At 39.7% G+C, this 15,375-nt stretch overlaps 1 protein-coding gene across 1 annotated transcript in view; it reads left to right on the top strand.

Moving 5' to 3' along the window:
• The window catches only part of LOC137024525 (scavenger receptor cysteine-rich type 1 protein M130-like), a 123,039-nt gene extending 110,180 nt beyond the window's left edge, over positions 1 to 12,859 (top strand). The window contains exons 5-20 of the mRNA XM_067392173.1: positions 1,534 to 1,848; positions 2,047 to 2,370; positions 2,484 to 2,798; positions 2,872 to 3,234; positions 3,272 to 3,589; positions 3,688 to 3,990; positions 4,201 to 4,272; positions 4,408 to 4,722; positions 4,820 to 5,017; positions 5,116 to 5,199; positions 5,651 to 5,710; positions 5,871 to 5,927; positions 6,061 to 6,138; positions 7,806 to 7,868; positions 9,184 to 9,246; positions 12,645 to 12,859. Coding sequence (XP_067248274.1) covers positions 1,534 to 1,848; positions 2,047 to 2,370; positions 2,484 to 2,798; positions 2,872 to 3,234; positions 3,272 to 3,589; positions 3,688 to 3,990; positions 4,201 to 4,272; positions 4,408 to 4,722; positions 4,820 to 5,017; positions 5,116 to 5,199; positions 5,651 to 5,710; positions 5,871 to 5,927; positions 6,061 to 6,138; positions 7,806 to 7,868; positions 9,184 to 9,246; positions 12,645 to 12,859 — 3,143 coding nt within the window. The remainder of the gene's footprint in view (positions 1 to 1,533; positions 1,849 to 2,046; positions 2,371 to 2,483; positions 2,799 to 2,871; positions 3,235 to 3,271; positions 3,590 to 3,687; positions 3,991 to 4,200; positions 4,273 to 4,407; positions 4,723 to 4,819; positions 5,018 to 5,115; positions 5,200 to 5,650; positions 5,711 to 5,870; positions 5,928 to 6,060; positions 6,139 to 7,805; positions 7,869 to 9,183; positions 9,247 to 12,644) is intronic.
• Positions 12,860 to 15,375: the final 2,516 nt, after the last annotated feature.

Here is a 15,375-nt window from a genome sequence, read left to right as displayed (position 1 = left end):
ATAATAATTCATGTTAATAATCCTATTATATATTAATATAATATATTAATAATATATTAATATAATATTTTAATAATATATTTTTTAATCCAAGACATTTTATAGTTTCATTTAAATGTTAACATCAGACTTTTAATAAACTCTTAATTATAAACTCTTAAATATAGTCACCTATAATAAGAAATATCACTAACTACAGAGTACAGACAAGTAGTAAAATAAATGTACAGAGAAATGAGCTCTACATTAAATAATAATAATAATAAAACAAATTAGTAACTGTAAAAAAGAGAAACAATTCTTTCTAATTTTCTGTCAATTTCTGAACAAAATTTGGTCCACAAGGTCAAGACTGTTGTCTGCTTCTCTTGACAATAAGTGTTTTGCTTCCATCTGCTGGATGAATTACCCATTGCAGTATTAAACGCATATCTACATACACAAATACACAATACACAATCTTTGAAAAATGTTTGATATGATGCCAAATGAATACCGAAACAATATTTATTTACAAATATTATCAGAATATGCCTCTGTTTGTTGTACACAAAATAGTCCAGTTCATTTTATAATTTATTAACATACTGTTTATTGTGCTCTTGGTTAGAATATGATACCAGTGTGGTATAATCCACTTAATATTAAAGAACTTTCTATAATCAAAGCAAAGATCAACTATGTTTGTGTGTGAAATGAAGTGTCAGTAAGTGATCAGTCAGTCATCAGTGTTGTATGTTGTGTGTGCAGATCCAGGCTTTGATGCTGAATATAACCTGCAGTGTTTCTCTATCAATCTCTTTAAGTTTAGTGTGACTTTATTTCCACACTGACATATGACTGACACGAGTCTGTCCTCAGTGAAGTGTCTCTTCACGCTGGAGGAGGAGTCCCGCTCATCAGCGCTCACACTTTATTGATATATATGGAGAAAATAAAAATGCTGCTTTCTGATTTGTCAGTGATTGTGTTTGATGATTTCCTCTGTTGTGTCTAATAAGGTAACAGTGAGTGTCATTGGCAGCTGTGAGAGTTTCTCTCTCTTTAGGGGACTGACAGGAGCCAGTTTCTTCAGTGTGTTTGAGGGAGCAGAAGGAGAAACAGAGTCAAACAAACAGTGTGACGAGCAGAAGAAGATGGAGGGATGTCTGACACTCGTTTTACTCTCCTCTATAGTCACTCTAACAACATCTGGTAAGTACAAAAAAACCTAAAGTTGTGAAATTCTGCTTGTTTAAATAAGCAGTTTTAGACCAATAGAAACCTGTGTAATATTTAGAAAATAAGATCTTGTGACAGTAGATCATTAATTATCAATATATTTTTATAAACGACAACCAATTTAATAATGACAAGAATATTTTAATATACTCTTATCCAGCATGGTTGTGTAGTTCAAAATAATTAGAAATATTTGTATTTACCAACTTCTTTATATCTTATGTTTTGTCAAATCTGCATTATTCTACAGGTGATTGTATGATGTTCTAATACTACTGTGGTTAAATCTCTTTCTCTCTCTTTCATGTACAGATTTGGAGACTGTGAGGTTAGTTGATGGTAACAGTCCCTGCAGTGGTAGAGTGGAGATTCTTCATGATGGTCAGTGGGGAACAGTGTGTGATTGGAACTGGCGTATTGATGAAGCTGCAGTGGTGTGTAGAGAGATGGGATGTGGAGAGGCTGTAGAGGCTGTGCGTAATGCTCACTTTGGACAAGGATCAGGACAAATCTGGCTGGGTTATGTGTTCTGTAGTGGATCAGAGTCAATACTGAAGAACTGTCAGTTTCCAGGATGGGGTCAACATTTATGTTATCATAATTATGATGCTGGAGTCATATGCTCAGGTGAGCTGCTCCATACATCACCTTGTTAATGCATCACTGATTTTCATCCATGTCATAAATGCAAATTTAAATAGTTTTCAGAGCAATTCATAATTTGTTAATAAAATAATAATAAATATCACATTTTGATGTTTATACTATCCATTTTTATCCTTTGAAACACATCTTATGTGTTGTATTATCTGTCAAAATCATTAGATACAAAAACTTTCGGAAGGTCAAGACTGGTGGACGGGTCTCACCTGTGCTCTGGGAGAGTGGAGATGCTTCTTGTAGGCAGCTGGGGTTCAGTGTGTGCTGCTGCCTTTGACCAGCAGGATGCAGAGGTTGTGTGTAGAGAGCTGGACTGTGGGGCTCCTGTACAGGTGCTGGGAGAAGATGCTTTTGGAAAAGGAGAAGCTCAGATGTGGACACAAGAGATTCAGTGCAGAGGAAATGAATCTCAGATTCAACAATGTCCATTATCATCTTCACGTAATCTAAACTGCACCCATGAACATGATGTGGGACTGATATGTTCTGGTAAAATATCAATTTTCAGACTCTCTACTGTATAAATCGTTACCAAATGTAATTATTTGTTCAGTTTCTTCTTGGTTTGATTATTTTCATTAAGCTCTCTGTTCTTTGTCCAGGTTACACTGACCTCAGACTGGTCAATGGTCCTGACATCTGTTCTGGTCGAGTTGAGCGTCAGTACTTCAGTGAATGGGGCACAGTGTGTGATGCATGCTGGGATATGAGAGCTGCCAGTGTCCTCTGTAGACAGCTGAATTGTGGGATTGCTGTGTCTGTTGTGGGATCAGACTGGTTTGGAGACGGAAGTGGTGAAATCTGGGCTGATGTGTTTGATTGTGACGGGAATGAAACAAAACTCTCAGAATGTTCCATCTCTTCATGGAGTCGAGCTGAATGTTCTCATAGACGAGATGTTGGAGTCATCTGCTCTGGTGAGGGGATTTTATTGAAATAAATGTTATAAATTATCTAGAAATATCTTAAAGTGTCACATCTTTCACTCAGATTCGTCTCTGGCTGTTCATGATGGTCTGGTGCGGTTGTCTGGAGAGAGACAGTGTGAGGGGGAGGTGGAAGTTTCCATCCATCAGGTCTGGAGGAGAGTTCTGCTGGACTCCTGGAGTCTCACTGAATCCTCTGTGGTCTGCAGACAGCTGGGCTGTGGCTCTGTGCTGAACTTCTCTGGCTCCTCTTCATCCAATCCTGAACACAGTCATGAGTGTGTGACGGGCTTCCAGTGCTCTGGGAGTGAAGCTCATCTGGGGAACTGCAGCTCTCCACAAACTCTCAATTGCAGCTCCACACAACAGCTGTCAATCACCTGCCTTGGTGAGAAGAGCAACATCTGGGCAGATTCTTCAATTGTTAGTGATCACTAATGTGTTTCTCTTTCTCTGAATATCAGGTCGTGGGTCCATCAGGCTGGTGGGTTCTGGGGGAGACTGTGCAGGGAGGCTGGAGGTTTTTCACAGCGGCTCATGGGGGACAGTGTGTGATGACTCCTGGGATATTAAAGATGCCCATGTGGTGTGCAGACAGCTGCAGTGTGGAGTGGCCCTCAGTAACCAGCAGGTACCAGCCTGGTTTGGTCCTGGTTCTGGACCCATATGGCTGGATGAGGTGGAGTGTGAGGGGAATGAGACGTCCCTGTGGAGCTGCTCTTCTCCAGGCTGGGGAAAACATGACTGTCAACACAAGGACGATGTAGGAGTCGTGTGTTCAGGTAAACATGTTGCTCTATTTATTTATTTTTTTTCCAAAATTTAAATCAAAATAAATGTTTTAGAAATAACTAAATAATACTAACTAACTAAATTATAGAGTTTAAAGAGATCAGGTTAACCGATGGCTGTGAAGGGAATGTGGAGGTTTTCTACAATGGATCCTGGGGTAATGTGTGCTGGAACCAGATGGACAGAGACACAGCGAGTCTGATCTGTCAAGAGCTGAACTGTGGAAGATCTGGTGTTTTGTCTGAATCTACACCAAGACTGAAATCAGTTCCTAACTGGCTGGATAAACTAACATGTCGACCACATGATTTAAATCTGTGGCAGTGTCCATCTTCACCCTGGGGACTGAATGACTGTGATGATAATGAAGTGGCCAAAATCACCTGCTTGGGTGAGATGGTATTAAAATAATTTAACATGGTCTCAGTAGTCATATATTCTTAAATGCCATGTTCATGTGGTAAGTAAACTAATGTTCCTGCAAAACTAAACTAAACAGATGAAAAATGTCTAAAATTATTTTTTCACAAACAGGATAAGTTTACTTTGTTTAACTTTAAGTTTACTTTGTTTTCTTCGTTGTATAATGTTTTAATTTCAGTGGAGGAGAGTGATGAGTCTCCTCGGAGTCATCTGACATGTTCAACGTCTCCTTATCAGAGAAAGTGTTCAAGTAGGTTCCTTGATAATAAATTTGTTAAATGTTTGTTAGTGAATTATTATCTGTGGACTGCACAATTTCATTCAAAATAATTTACAGATCTCTATCTTCACTTGCTGGTCAGTGATGTTGATGTGTGTGATTTAGATCACGTTCCTCTCAGACTGAGTGGAGGGGAGGGCCGGTGCTCTGGGAGGCTGGAGGTGTATCATAACGCTGTGTGGGGCTCAGTCTGTGATGATCTGTGGGACATCAGCGATGCTCAGGTGGTCTGCAGACAGCTGGGTTGTGGAGCAGCACTGAGGGCTGATGGGAATTCAGTCTTTGGTGCTGGTGAAGGTGTTGTGTGGCTGAACAGAGTCGAGTGCAGAGGGAATGAGATTCACCTGTGGGACTGTCCTCTCTCCCTGAAGAACCACACTGACTGCTCCAACAAAGATCACGCTGGACTCACCTGTGCAGGTCATAGCAAAACACTAATGAAAATTATTCATTTTACATAATTTTAGTGCTAGTATTTGTTATTTGCATGATATTGAATGTGTGTCTGTTTTGTCAGATTTGTCAGTGTCCACTACTCCTGCCACAACAACATCATCTTCTCCTCCAGTTTCTCAGACAGTGAGCTCAACATCAGTCTCTCCTCCACAAACTCCTCCGTCTCTCTCTGTGCTTGTGATTGTACTGGGAGTTGTGCTCTTCCTGCTCTTAGTGCCACTGCTTATACTGATTCAGCAGAACAGAGTGATGAGGAGAGGTAGGAGAGATCCAGAGACTGTCATATTGTGTCTTATTCAGTGTGTGATCAGTCATGTGTTGTGAACTGACAGCAGGTTTGTCTCTCTACACTCACAGCTCTCTCTAAGAGGAGACACAGGAGCACGACTGAGGCCGTTTATGAGGAGATTCATCACAGACACAATCACTTCACTCAGAGGGGTGAGACATGAGCCCTGAATCTTATTTAATATGATGAATTAATAAGAGAGTCTGTCAGACACTTGATGTTCATCTATTATTAGTCCTGTTAAACCTCCTGCAGAAAACCACAGAGCTGCAGGTGTGTGTGTGTGTGTGTGTGTGTGTGTGTGTGTGTGTGTGTGTGTGTGTGTGTGTGTGTGTGTGTGAATGTGCAGGTGTGTGTGTGTGTTTGTCTCTTCCTGTGTGTATTTCTGGAAGGCAGTGAGGAATGGGTTCATGTGAGGATACATGTGTGTTTACTAATAGGCCTCTATAACATGAGATTTCTGCCTCTAATGCTTTTAAAATGTAAGTAATTAATATTTGTGTTGTGTTTTCAGTAACAAAATGCTTTATGATCCAAAGGAAATGAGGATTCAGTCTGTTTGTAATGATGAACATGTTTCTGACTGTTCTGCTCCTTTAACAGGGAGTCTCATCTCTGAAGAACTGCATTCTGGGTATGAAGATGCTGATGAGCTTCTCTCAGGTTAGAGAGCTGAAGTATATTCAAAACAACACATAAAATAAATAATTTGATTTACAAACTCTAAAAAAATGTATCAAATGTATTTCACATATTTTACCAGTAAATGAAATGTGTGTGAATGTTTCAATTGTTCACAATACTAAAACTTTTCTCTAATTAGAAAAAGAGTTCAAGACTGTGTATTATGATGATGTCACCAATGACAGTGGCCTGAAAGGTCAGTAATTGATCACATGATTCATTCATTACCAGATAATTTTAAAAAGTTGAAAGACCTGCAATGGCATATTTTAAATTTTGTTTCCCAAAATATTCCAAAACACCCAAAATATAAACATGTTTTGATGCAGAAGAGATGATGAAGGAAATCACACCGGGATACTATGATGATGTCATCACTGATGGACTGAAACCAGATCCTGAGACAGGTGTCGCTCTGTTATTATATAATGGGATATAAAATCTGTGTATGTAACGGAGCCGGACTCAGGCAGGGATCCAGTTGCAAGCTTTTATTAAATGAGAGCATGGTCGTACAGGCAGGGTCAAAACAGGAACAGCAAGGGACAGGCAGAGTCGTGGTCGGGATACAGGCAAAGGTCAGGGCTGGCAGATAACACTCACAGATCAGGATACAAGGCACAGGTCAGGGGTAGGCAGCAGAGGTTCGTACACGGTAAGCAGCAGGTTCAATAACAGGTAGGCAGTCAGACAATAGAAGAACACTCAGAATTGTACACAGGGTAAACAAGACTTCGCAATCAGGTGGTGTGTGAGTGAGTCTCTTATAGTCCAGGTAATGTGCTTAGCTGTATGTGGCAACAGGTGATTGGTGTGGAGTGTGCATGTGACTGGCAGGGAGGATTATGGGAAATGTAGTCCGGGAACTGATGGTGATCGTGACAGTGTATATACAGTACAGTCCAAAAGTTTGGAACCACTAAGATTTTTAATGTTTTTAAAAGAAGTTTCGTCTGCTCACCAAGGCTACATTTATTTAATTAAAAATACAGTAAAAAACAGTAATATTGTGAAATATTATTACAATTTAAAATAACTGTGTACTATTTAAATATATTTGACAAAGTAATTTATTCCTGTGATGCAAAACTGAATTTTCAGCATCGTTACTCCAGTCTTCAGTGTCACATGATCCTTCAGAAATCATTCTAATATGCTGATCTGCTGCTCAAGAAACATTTATGATTATTTTCAATGTTGAAAACAGTTGTGTACTTTTTTTTCAGGATTCCTTGATGAATAGAAAGTTCAAAAGAACAGCATTTATCTGAAATACAAAGCTTCTGTAGCATTATACACTACCGTTCAAAAGTTTGGGGTCAGTACCGGTAAGAATTTTTATTTTTATTTTTTTGAAAAGAAATTAAAGAAATGAATACTTTTATTCAGCAAGGATGCATTAAATCAATCAAAAGTGGCAGTAAAGACATTTATAATGTTACAAAAGATTAGATTTCAGATAAACACTGTTCTTTTGAACTTTCTATTCATCAAATAATCCTGAAAAAAAATATTGTACACAAATATTTTGTACAATTGTACACATTAAATGTTTCTTGAGCAGCAGATCAGCATATTAGAATGATTTCTGAAGGATCATGTGACACTGAAGACTGAGTAATGATGCTGAAAATTCAGCTTTGCCAACACAGGAATAAATTATTTCGAGAAATATATTCAAATAGAAAACAGTTATTTTAAATTGTAATAATATTTCACAATATTACTGTTTTTACTGTATTTTTAATTAAATAAATGTAGCCTTGGTGAGCAGACAAAACTTCTTTTAAAAACATTAAAAATCTTAGTGGTTCCAAACTTTTGGACTGTACTGTATATTAAAAATATATATAAATTATATTTTGTATGGGTTTCTCATGTTCAATTTGTAGAAGACACACCTGAGAGCTATGATGATGTCATAATGAGTGGACAGAACTTTAATATTAAAAAAGGTGTTTTTACTTTTTATTCATTTTTTTTGTGTGTGTTTAACATAATACCTCTGAAGTGATGCTCAGTTCTGATATGATGATGTGTCATTTGTTCTGTTTATATCTTCATGTTTATGTAGTGGACGCACCGGAGCATTATGATGATGTCATCATTAATGGACAGAGCATTCCAGGTGTAACAGGTGAGTCACACAGAACTGTATTTTATCATCATCCACTAATATTGAACATGTTTCTACCATTAATGAATCATCATGACTTCATCAGGAGTAAATCTAATAGTTTCAGACAGTCATGAGGAGAAAGAGATCAGTGACATCATCAATGACACAAGCTGTGTTAGTTTTTTTTACGATTGCTTCAGCACAATTTTAAAAACGAGGCTCATTTTGTCAAAACACTACACACAATTCACAGATCCACACACACAAGTAGCAGAACACCTCAGATCTTTTGCAAAATTAAACACTTCATTCAAAACTTTACATTATATTACACAAACAAAAACATTGGTGGCGACAAAACAAAAACATGATATTAAATGAAAAAACTTCATCCACATCATAGGCGATGTCCTCTCTTGCAAGACATTGAGGGAAACATCTTCTTGAAAGGCAAATCCATCCTTGCACAGATCCTGCATCAGTTAGGTCAGGCCTCCTCCATGACTTGAATGAGGGATATCCTGACATAGGGCTGGAGATTGTAAAACTTCCATGCCAAAAAAAGAAAAAAGAAAGAAAGAAAGAAAAACGCCTCCTCAATGGGTTTAAGGAAGGGACAATATGGTGGGAGGTATTGGAGTGAAAATTGTGGACACTTATGAAACCAGTTTTGGACTAGAGCAGAAATTTACATTGTCCCATATGACAATGCATCTCATCTGCTCTGCATCCATTTGGTCTTCTGCTGTGATGATTTTGTGCAGTCTGTCTAAAATGTAAATATGTGGGCCATGTTGTAAGAGCCTAAGTTGGCATGCTGGTGGAGGACCCCATTCTGCGAGATTGCAACATATTGTGATGTTAACTCCAGGTTGTCCCGGGACATTTTTTAATGATGTTTCTCACTCTCCCTCTTACTGCAACATTGCCTTCCATTTAGTTGAAGACACATAAACTCACCTTTTGCCTTTTTATGCACTTGATTGTTGAATTTACAGTTAAGCACCTAAGTGTATTCGCACCTGACGGCCGTGTTTGATCAATTGGTTTATATGTGTGGTATTTTGGAAAGCAGTGTCTTGAAATGGCAAAGAAATGACATTATGTTAGATTTCTGTGTCTAATGTAGAGAAGTGTGTTTAGCGTTGTGTGTAGTGTTTTGCAAAAAGTGTGAGGCTGAGAATGTGCTTATAGTTGTGCAGATCTGGCCTGAGGTTTTGCTCTTTGAGTGTAGAGTTTCAGTAACTGTGTGTTATTTTTAATTTTAGTGTGTAAGCAATTGTAAAAAAACTGTAAAATCACAATGTGAGGTTTTATTTCACATGTGTATCAGAGGGAGATCAGGAGGAGTATGATGATGTGAAGAACAGCAATGAAGATGAGAGAAACCTGTTGGGTCAGTTATGGTGACATTTTTACATAACTATATATTTTATTCATTATGTTGCTCATTTTTTAAACTAAATCCTAATACATTCATAACAATGAAAATATGATTTTTTTTGTTTTTAAAAACAGACTATGATGATGTGGGAGAGGGGTCAAATAAAGAGGGAGGGGCCTTGTGACTCACTGACCACACCCACTGCCTCTGATCAACAAATCATATTACAGTGACTGGAGATTCTTATGTTGCTACTAATGCATCAATGCCTTATGTTTTTATGTTATTTCAAATCTTTTTGAATGAAATTCTTTACATGCTTTACAAAATTTGGTAACAAAAAATAATCAGTTCTCAGGCCTATTATTTTTATATTGAAATCAATGCATACTCAAAAGCTGTTTTTTTTTAATCAATAAATTAATTTTTACGGACATGAATTAATTATTTTTTTCAAAAGCAGGAAAGTGGACAAAAGAACATGTGGAAAAAATTTTCTTAGGTGATTTTAGGCAGTATCTAATAATGACAAAATTTAAAATACATGTGGGGCATAATAATTTCCAATGCAGTTTTAAGAAACTTTAGTGATAACAACAAAAAGCTTTGCAAAGATGATTGTACGCATAATTTTGGTCATAAAAAAAATCACACACATTTAAACACCAGCACAGTTTATTGTGTGATGGTCCAGTTTAAATTTAAAATACTTAAAATAACTCTAAACTTTTCTTTAGTTTTATTTTGTGGTTGATACTGAATTATTCACTGGAATATTTTAGAATAGCTCCATCTGCAGGTTGAGTTTGGACTGATTATTCTTGGTTTTTCTTTTCAACAACTTTTCAACTATCAAGAATTCCTACACAGACTATAATAAAACATCAAACATTTACCAAAGAATTTATTTGAATATGTTTACATGACATTAGGCTAAATATTGTACATTCCTTAAGACAAGGTTAACTTATATATTATTTTCTTTTTTTCTTTTTTGATTGTGCATGAATGTAAACTAATTCGGTTACCTGAAATTACACGAAATCAACATAATCTGATAATTTTTGTTATTTTTATTTATTATATTTTTTATTATTATTTATTATATTTTAATATTGCATGCCTGATCCACCTGGCACGAATCAACTGAAATGTCTAGTCAGGCTTCTTCCATTCCAACGTCTCTGTGTCCTACAAAAATACAAGTACCTATTAATGTAACTGTAACATCCTTTTCTCAAAATGGAAGCAGACAGAAACTCTATCTGTATGTAAGTCAATTTGATGCATGTGTTGTAACAGAGTACAGCACTCAAAAGTTACAGTAGACTACACTAAGGTACACCTCCTGTTTCCCTCCCTGAAGGTTCTTATGATTGAGGTGATGTTGAAGCAACTTACTGTAAGTTTGGCTGAACTCATTGCCCAAACTTCCCTTATTGTCATACCATGGACAAGGACATGGTCAACTAGTGGCACAAATTTCATCTGAGCCTCCTTGTCTCCTTGCACCTCATCCTTGTCTTCCTCCTCTTTCTCTTCCTTCACCTCTTCCTCCACTCCTTACTGCTCTTGCTCATCCTCTTCCCCCTCCTCCTCCTCTCTGATGTCTTCAACCTTTTCAATCACGTCTTTCTGGATCCATTTTCCAAAATTGAATGAACTGACTCAAACTCTTTTATCTCTCTATTGAAGGTTCTGATTGGTGTGTGATCAATTTTGACTCTTAGTGTTTCCACGTGGGTATCTGTGTGCTGATTGAGCTCAAGCCATGCTGACTTGAGTGAACAATATTGAATGCTTTCTAAATGACAACATGGTGTAGGCAATGAGAAATGAAGGTATTTGTGTCTAGAGTTTTGCCGTGACAGTTCAACGAATCTGATTTATGTGTCAAAGCAGGGGAACAATGTTTATAGTTTAGGGAAATGGGTGTGCTTTTTGATATATGGCATTATGGTTTTGAAATTTTAGTTCAAGATTTTAAGCAATCAAGCAAAACTGTAAACACATCTACAGCTACAAGATATTATGCCAGGTGAATAAAACATATTATGTGAAACAGAAACCAATGTTTATTTACAAATGTGGTCTGTACAAAACCAGTCCAGTTCATTTTATAATTTATTAACATATTGTTAATTGTGCTCTTTGTTTGAATATCATGACATCAGGGGAAAGAAATGGAAGGTCTTAGATTGGCCATGTCAGATTCCAGATTTAAATCCTATTGCACATGCATTTCACCCACTGAAGAGGAGAATAAAGGCAGAAACTCCCTATACACAAATAACAGTTTCTGAACAAAAACACATGAATTTTGATGAATACGTGTAGCTATTCCATGCACTAAATGCGAGATCATGGTTGACAACCCAAACAAAACAAAAACAAAGGTATATAATCGTGTATATATATTAATTATATTACATATTATATAATATTACTAGGTACTAGCATACACACACAAATAATATATTCTGTAGTACATTGGCAAGAAAACGTAGGTGAACCTTTTGGACTTGGTTGGTTTTCTGCATTAGTTTGTCATAAAATTGTCTTCTGATCTTCATCAAAGTCACAAGTGTAGACGATACACAATGTGACACACTAACAGCACAAACAATCATTTTCTTTCATGCTTTCAATTGATTATATGATCAATTAATGCAGAAAATCCAAAGGATTCACATTTTCTCACATTTTATCAGCACCAGCCTCACTCTGCCTGTAGACAAGATATAGAAATTCTTTATCTTGTCTACAGGCAGAGTGAGGCTGGTGGTAATAATTCCTGTGCTGGTAGAGTGGAGGTTTATTAAAGTGGAGAATGGGGAACCGTGTGTAATATTGGGATTTGAGAAACACTGCAGTGGTGTGTAGAGAGCTCGGCTGTGATAATACTTCAAATACAATGCGTGTTGCTCACTTTGGACCTGGATCAGGAAAAATCTGTCTGGATGATGTGAAATGTAGTGGGTCAGAGTCCTCAGTATTTAAATGCTTAAGAAGAAAAAATGGTGAACATGACTGTAAGCATAGTGAAGATGTTGGGGTTATCTGCTCAGGTCAGTTATCATACGTCTTATATTCATCATATTATTTATACATTGGAAAACAGAATAGTCTGTAATACTGCTTGCTCCTGTACAGGTGCTGGGAGAAACTGCTTTTGGAAAAGGAGACGCTCAGATGTGGGCATAAGAGATTCAGTGCAGAGGAAATGAATATCAGATTGCTTTCTGTCCTGTGTCATCTTTAAGCAGCAATTGCCCCCATAACAATAAAGTTGAACTTGTGAGTTATAGTTGGCAACACAACTTTGATTCAAAATAAAATATACCATTGTGTTATGCCAAAATGTATTTCCTGACATTCTCTTTGTTTGTTGTGTACCTTTTCTCTTTTAGAAACATTAAGATTAGTGGGTGGTGGCAGTTCCTGTGCTGGTAGAATGGAGGTTCTTCATGATGGTCAGTGGGGAACAGTAAGTGATTTAGGCTGGGATATGACTGATGCTGCAGTGGTGTGTAGAGAGCTGGACTGTGGAGAGGCTGTAGCTGCACCTAAGCAGGCCGACTTTGGCCAGGGAAAAGGACCAGTCTGGGATAGATCTATGGAGTAGAATCTGCACTGAACTGTGGAGCAAATGATTGGGGAAAATATATCTGAAACTAATCATTCTGATGATGCTGGTGCCATCTGCTCTAGTAAGTTCTAGACAAACAAAAAACTCAGTTATTATTCTGCTTCTTCTACAGCTAAAATTCATTTGAACTGTCAAATCCCGTTATTTGGGATGAACCCATTATTAATGAACCCATTATTTGCCCGATTATAGTGGTCAAACGATCACCACCTCCAGGCCACGCCCCCCCGTCCCACAGACCCATTATCTGCCCGATTACCCACTAAATTTTCAGGAGGCCCCTGCACGGAGATGAAAGGTCATGGGCCCTCGAGATTTGAGATTCAGAACCCCCAGGGGCCCCCGACTCAGGGGCCCGAAGCGCGAAACTCTATGACGATGCAATTTTTTTCCCTTGGGGTTACAGCCAGGCGCTCTCTGTATGTCGGTCGGGGGGCCCCCAGGGGCCAACGTGCAAAATTTGGGGCCCCCGGGACCGTTGTAGCAATATATCCCATTCGCCCATTATTTTCACAAGGGGAGCCAAAGTGGCATAAATATAAAGTAGGACGGCCCCCGCACGGAGATGGAAGGTTGCGGGGCCTCAAGATTTTAGATTCGGCCCCGAAGCGCAAAGCTCTAGGACCTTCCCATAAAATCGCCCCTCCCCCGCCACAAAATAATTTAAAGACCTATTTCAGTGTATGAGTGAAAGAGCCTCGAGAGAGAGAGAGAGAGAGATCTGCTTCAGAGGCTGAGAAGGTCTTGCCTCGGCGCTAGAGCGCGGCGGTTTCGGTACGTCGCTCGGGCCCCCCCACTAGCCACGGTGTGAAATTTGGGGCCCCTGAGGTCCTTGCAGCAAAATCCTACTCACCCATTACGTCACTGAAAAGTGGGACGCGCGGGGAAAAAAGGCTTCGAAAGGGCCGATCCGCTAGGGGGCGCCGTTTATCTTCTTGCCACAATCCCCCGAGTTGGGCGGAAAAGTTTGGTGGCCCTAGGACCTATTTCAGGGGTCGAAAAGTCAAAAAAGACTCGAGTGTACGCCAAGGCACTATTTTGTAAATATAGCTTGGGACGGCCCCCGTATGGAGACGAAAGGTCGTAACGTCTTGAGATTTGAGATTTGGACTCTCCGAAGCGTGAAACCCTAGGATCTTCTGGACAAAAGTTGGTCTTTCGGAACCAAAAATCACTCAGAATCCTCTGTCGATCTAAGAGTGACAGAGCATCTTGAGAGAAAATTGGGGTCAGAAGCTGGAATTTTGTTCCCTAGGCCCTAGACCCAAGTGCTTTAAGTATGTCGCTCGGGGGGCCCTAGGAGCCACCGTGCAAAATTTGGGCCCCCTGGGACCTTTGTAGCAAAATCCTAGTCGATCCGCTAGGGGGCACCGTTTTCCTTCTCGTCCCAACCCCACGAGTCAGGTGGAAAAGTTTGGCGGTCCTACGACCTCGTTCGGGTGTCGAAAGGTCAAAAAAGGGAGCGCGAGTACGGCAAGTCGGTACGTGCATAACCGCGAAGCGGGACGGCCCCCGTACGGAGACGGAAGGTCGCAGGGCCCCAAAACTCTGCACGCGCCGCCATCACAGGCTCCCGAGTCGGGCCCCCAAGTCTGAGGGTCCCTAGCCGCTTTCCAAGCATTTCGAGTCCGGCCGTACGTAGGGGCCTGTTTCTCCCATTGACTTGAATGGCAGACACAGAGAGAGGGATCAAAAGTGTTTAAAAAATACTTTTTTGGGCACGAGCACCACAACCTTTCGCTACGTCGCTCGGGGGGCCCCTAGGGGCCACCGTGCAAAATTTGGGGCCCCTGGGACCTTTTTAGCTACATCCCACTCGCCCATTATTCGAATGAGTTTGCCATAGTGGGTTCGCATACGCCACTTAGAAAGGGCCGATCGGCCAGGGGGTGCCATTTTTCTTCTCGCCACGAGCCCCCGAGTTGAACGGAAAAGTTTGGCGCCCTACGACCTTGTCGGGGGTTGAAAGGCAGAGAAAAGTGATAAGCACATGTCTTTAATTTTCAGTGAATATTTTTTGCTGATTTTTTTTAAGGCGCTTCCCGAAATCTGAGGAATTCGGCCCTTCGACACGCGGTTACCGAGGGCCCCCATGTACTTGCGTTTGTCGCCCCTAGGTCCTGATTCCTAATTTAAGGTTTTTATTGACCGAAACAAAAAACATCCCACTCGCCCATTATTCAAATGAGTTTGCCATAGTGGGTTAGTGGGCGCCGCTTAGAAAGGGCCGATCGGCCAGGGGATGCCATTTATCTTCTCGCCACGAGCCCTCGAGTCGGACGGAAAAGTTTGGCGGCCCTACGACCTCGTCGGGAGTCGAAAAGCCAAGAAAAGTGTCAAGCACATGTCTTTAATTATCAGTAGAGTTATGGAGTTATAGAGTTATGGGCTTACTTGTCGGTGTCCCCTTTCGAACCTTTCGTCCCCAGAACTCTATGGGTGACGTCACGGACGCTACGTCCATGTTTTTTTGCAGTCTATGGGTTCAACAT

The sequence above is a fragment of the Chanodichthys erythropterus genome, chromosome 8, assembly GCF_024489055.1.
Source record: "Chanodichthys erythropterus isolate Z2021 chromosome 8, ASM2448905v1, whole genome shotgun sequence".
Lineage (NCBI taxonomy): Eukaryota > Metazoa > Chordata > Actinopteri > Cypriniformes > Xenocyprididae > Chanodichthys > Chanodichthys erythropterus.
Note: the sequence above shows the minus strand (reverse complement) of the source record. Positions and strands in the feature narration are given on the sequence as shown.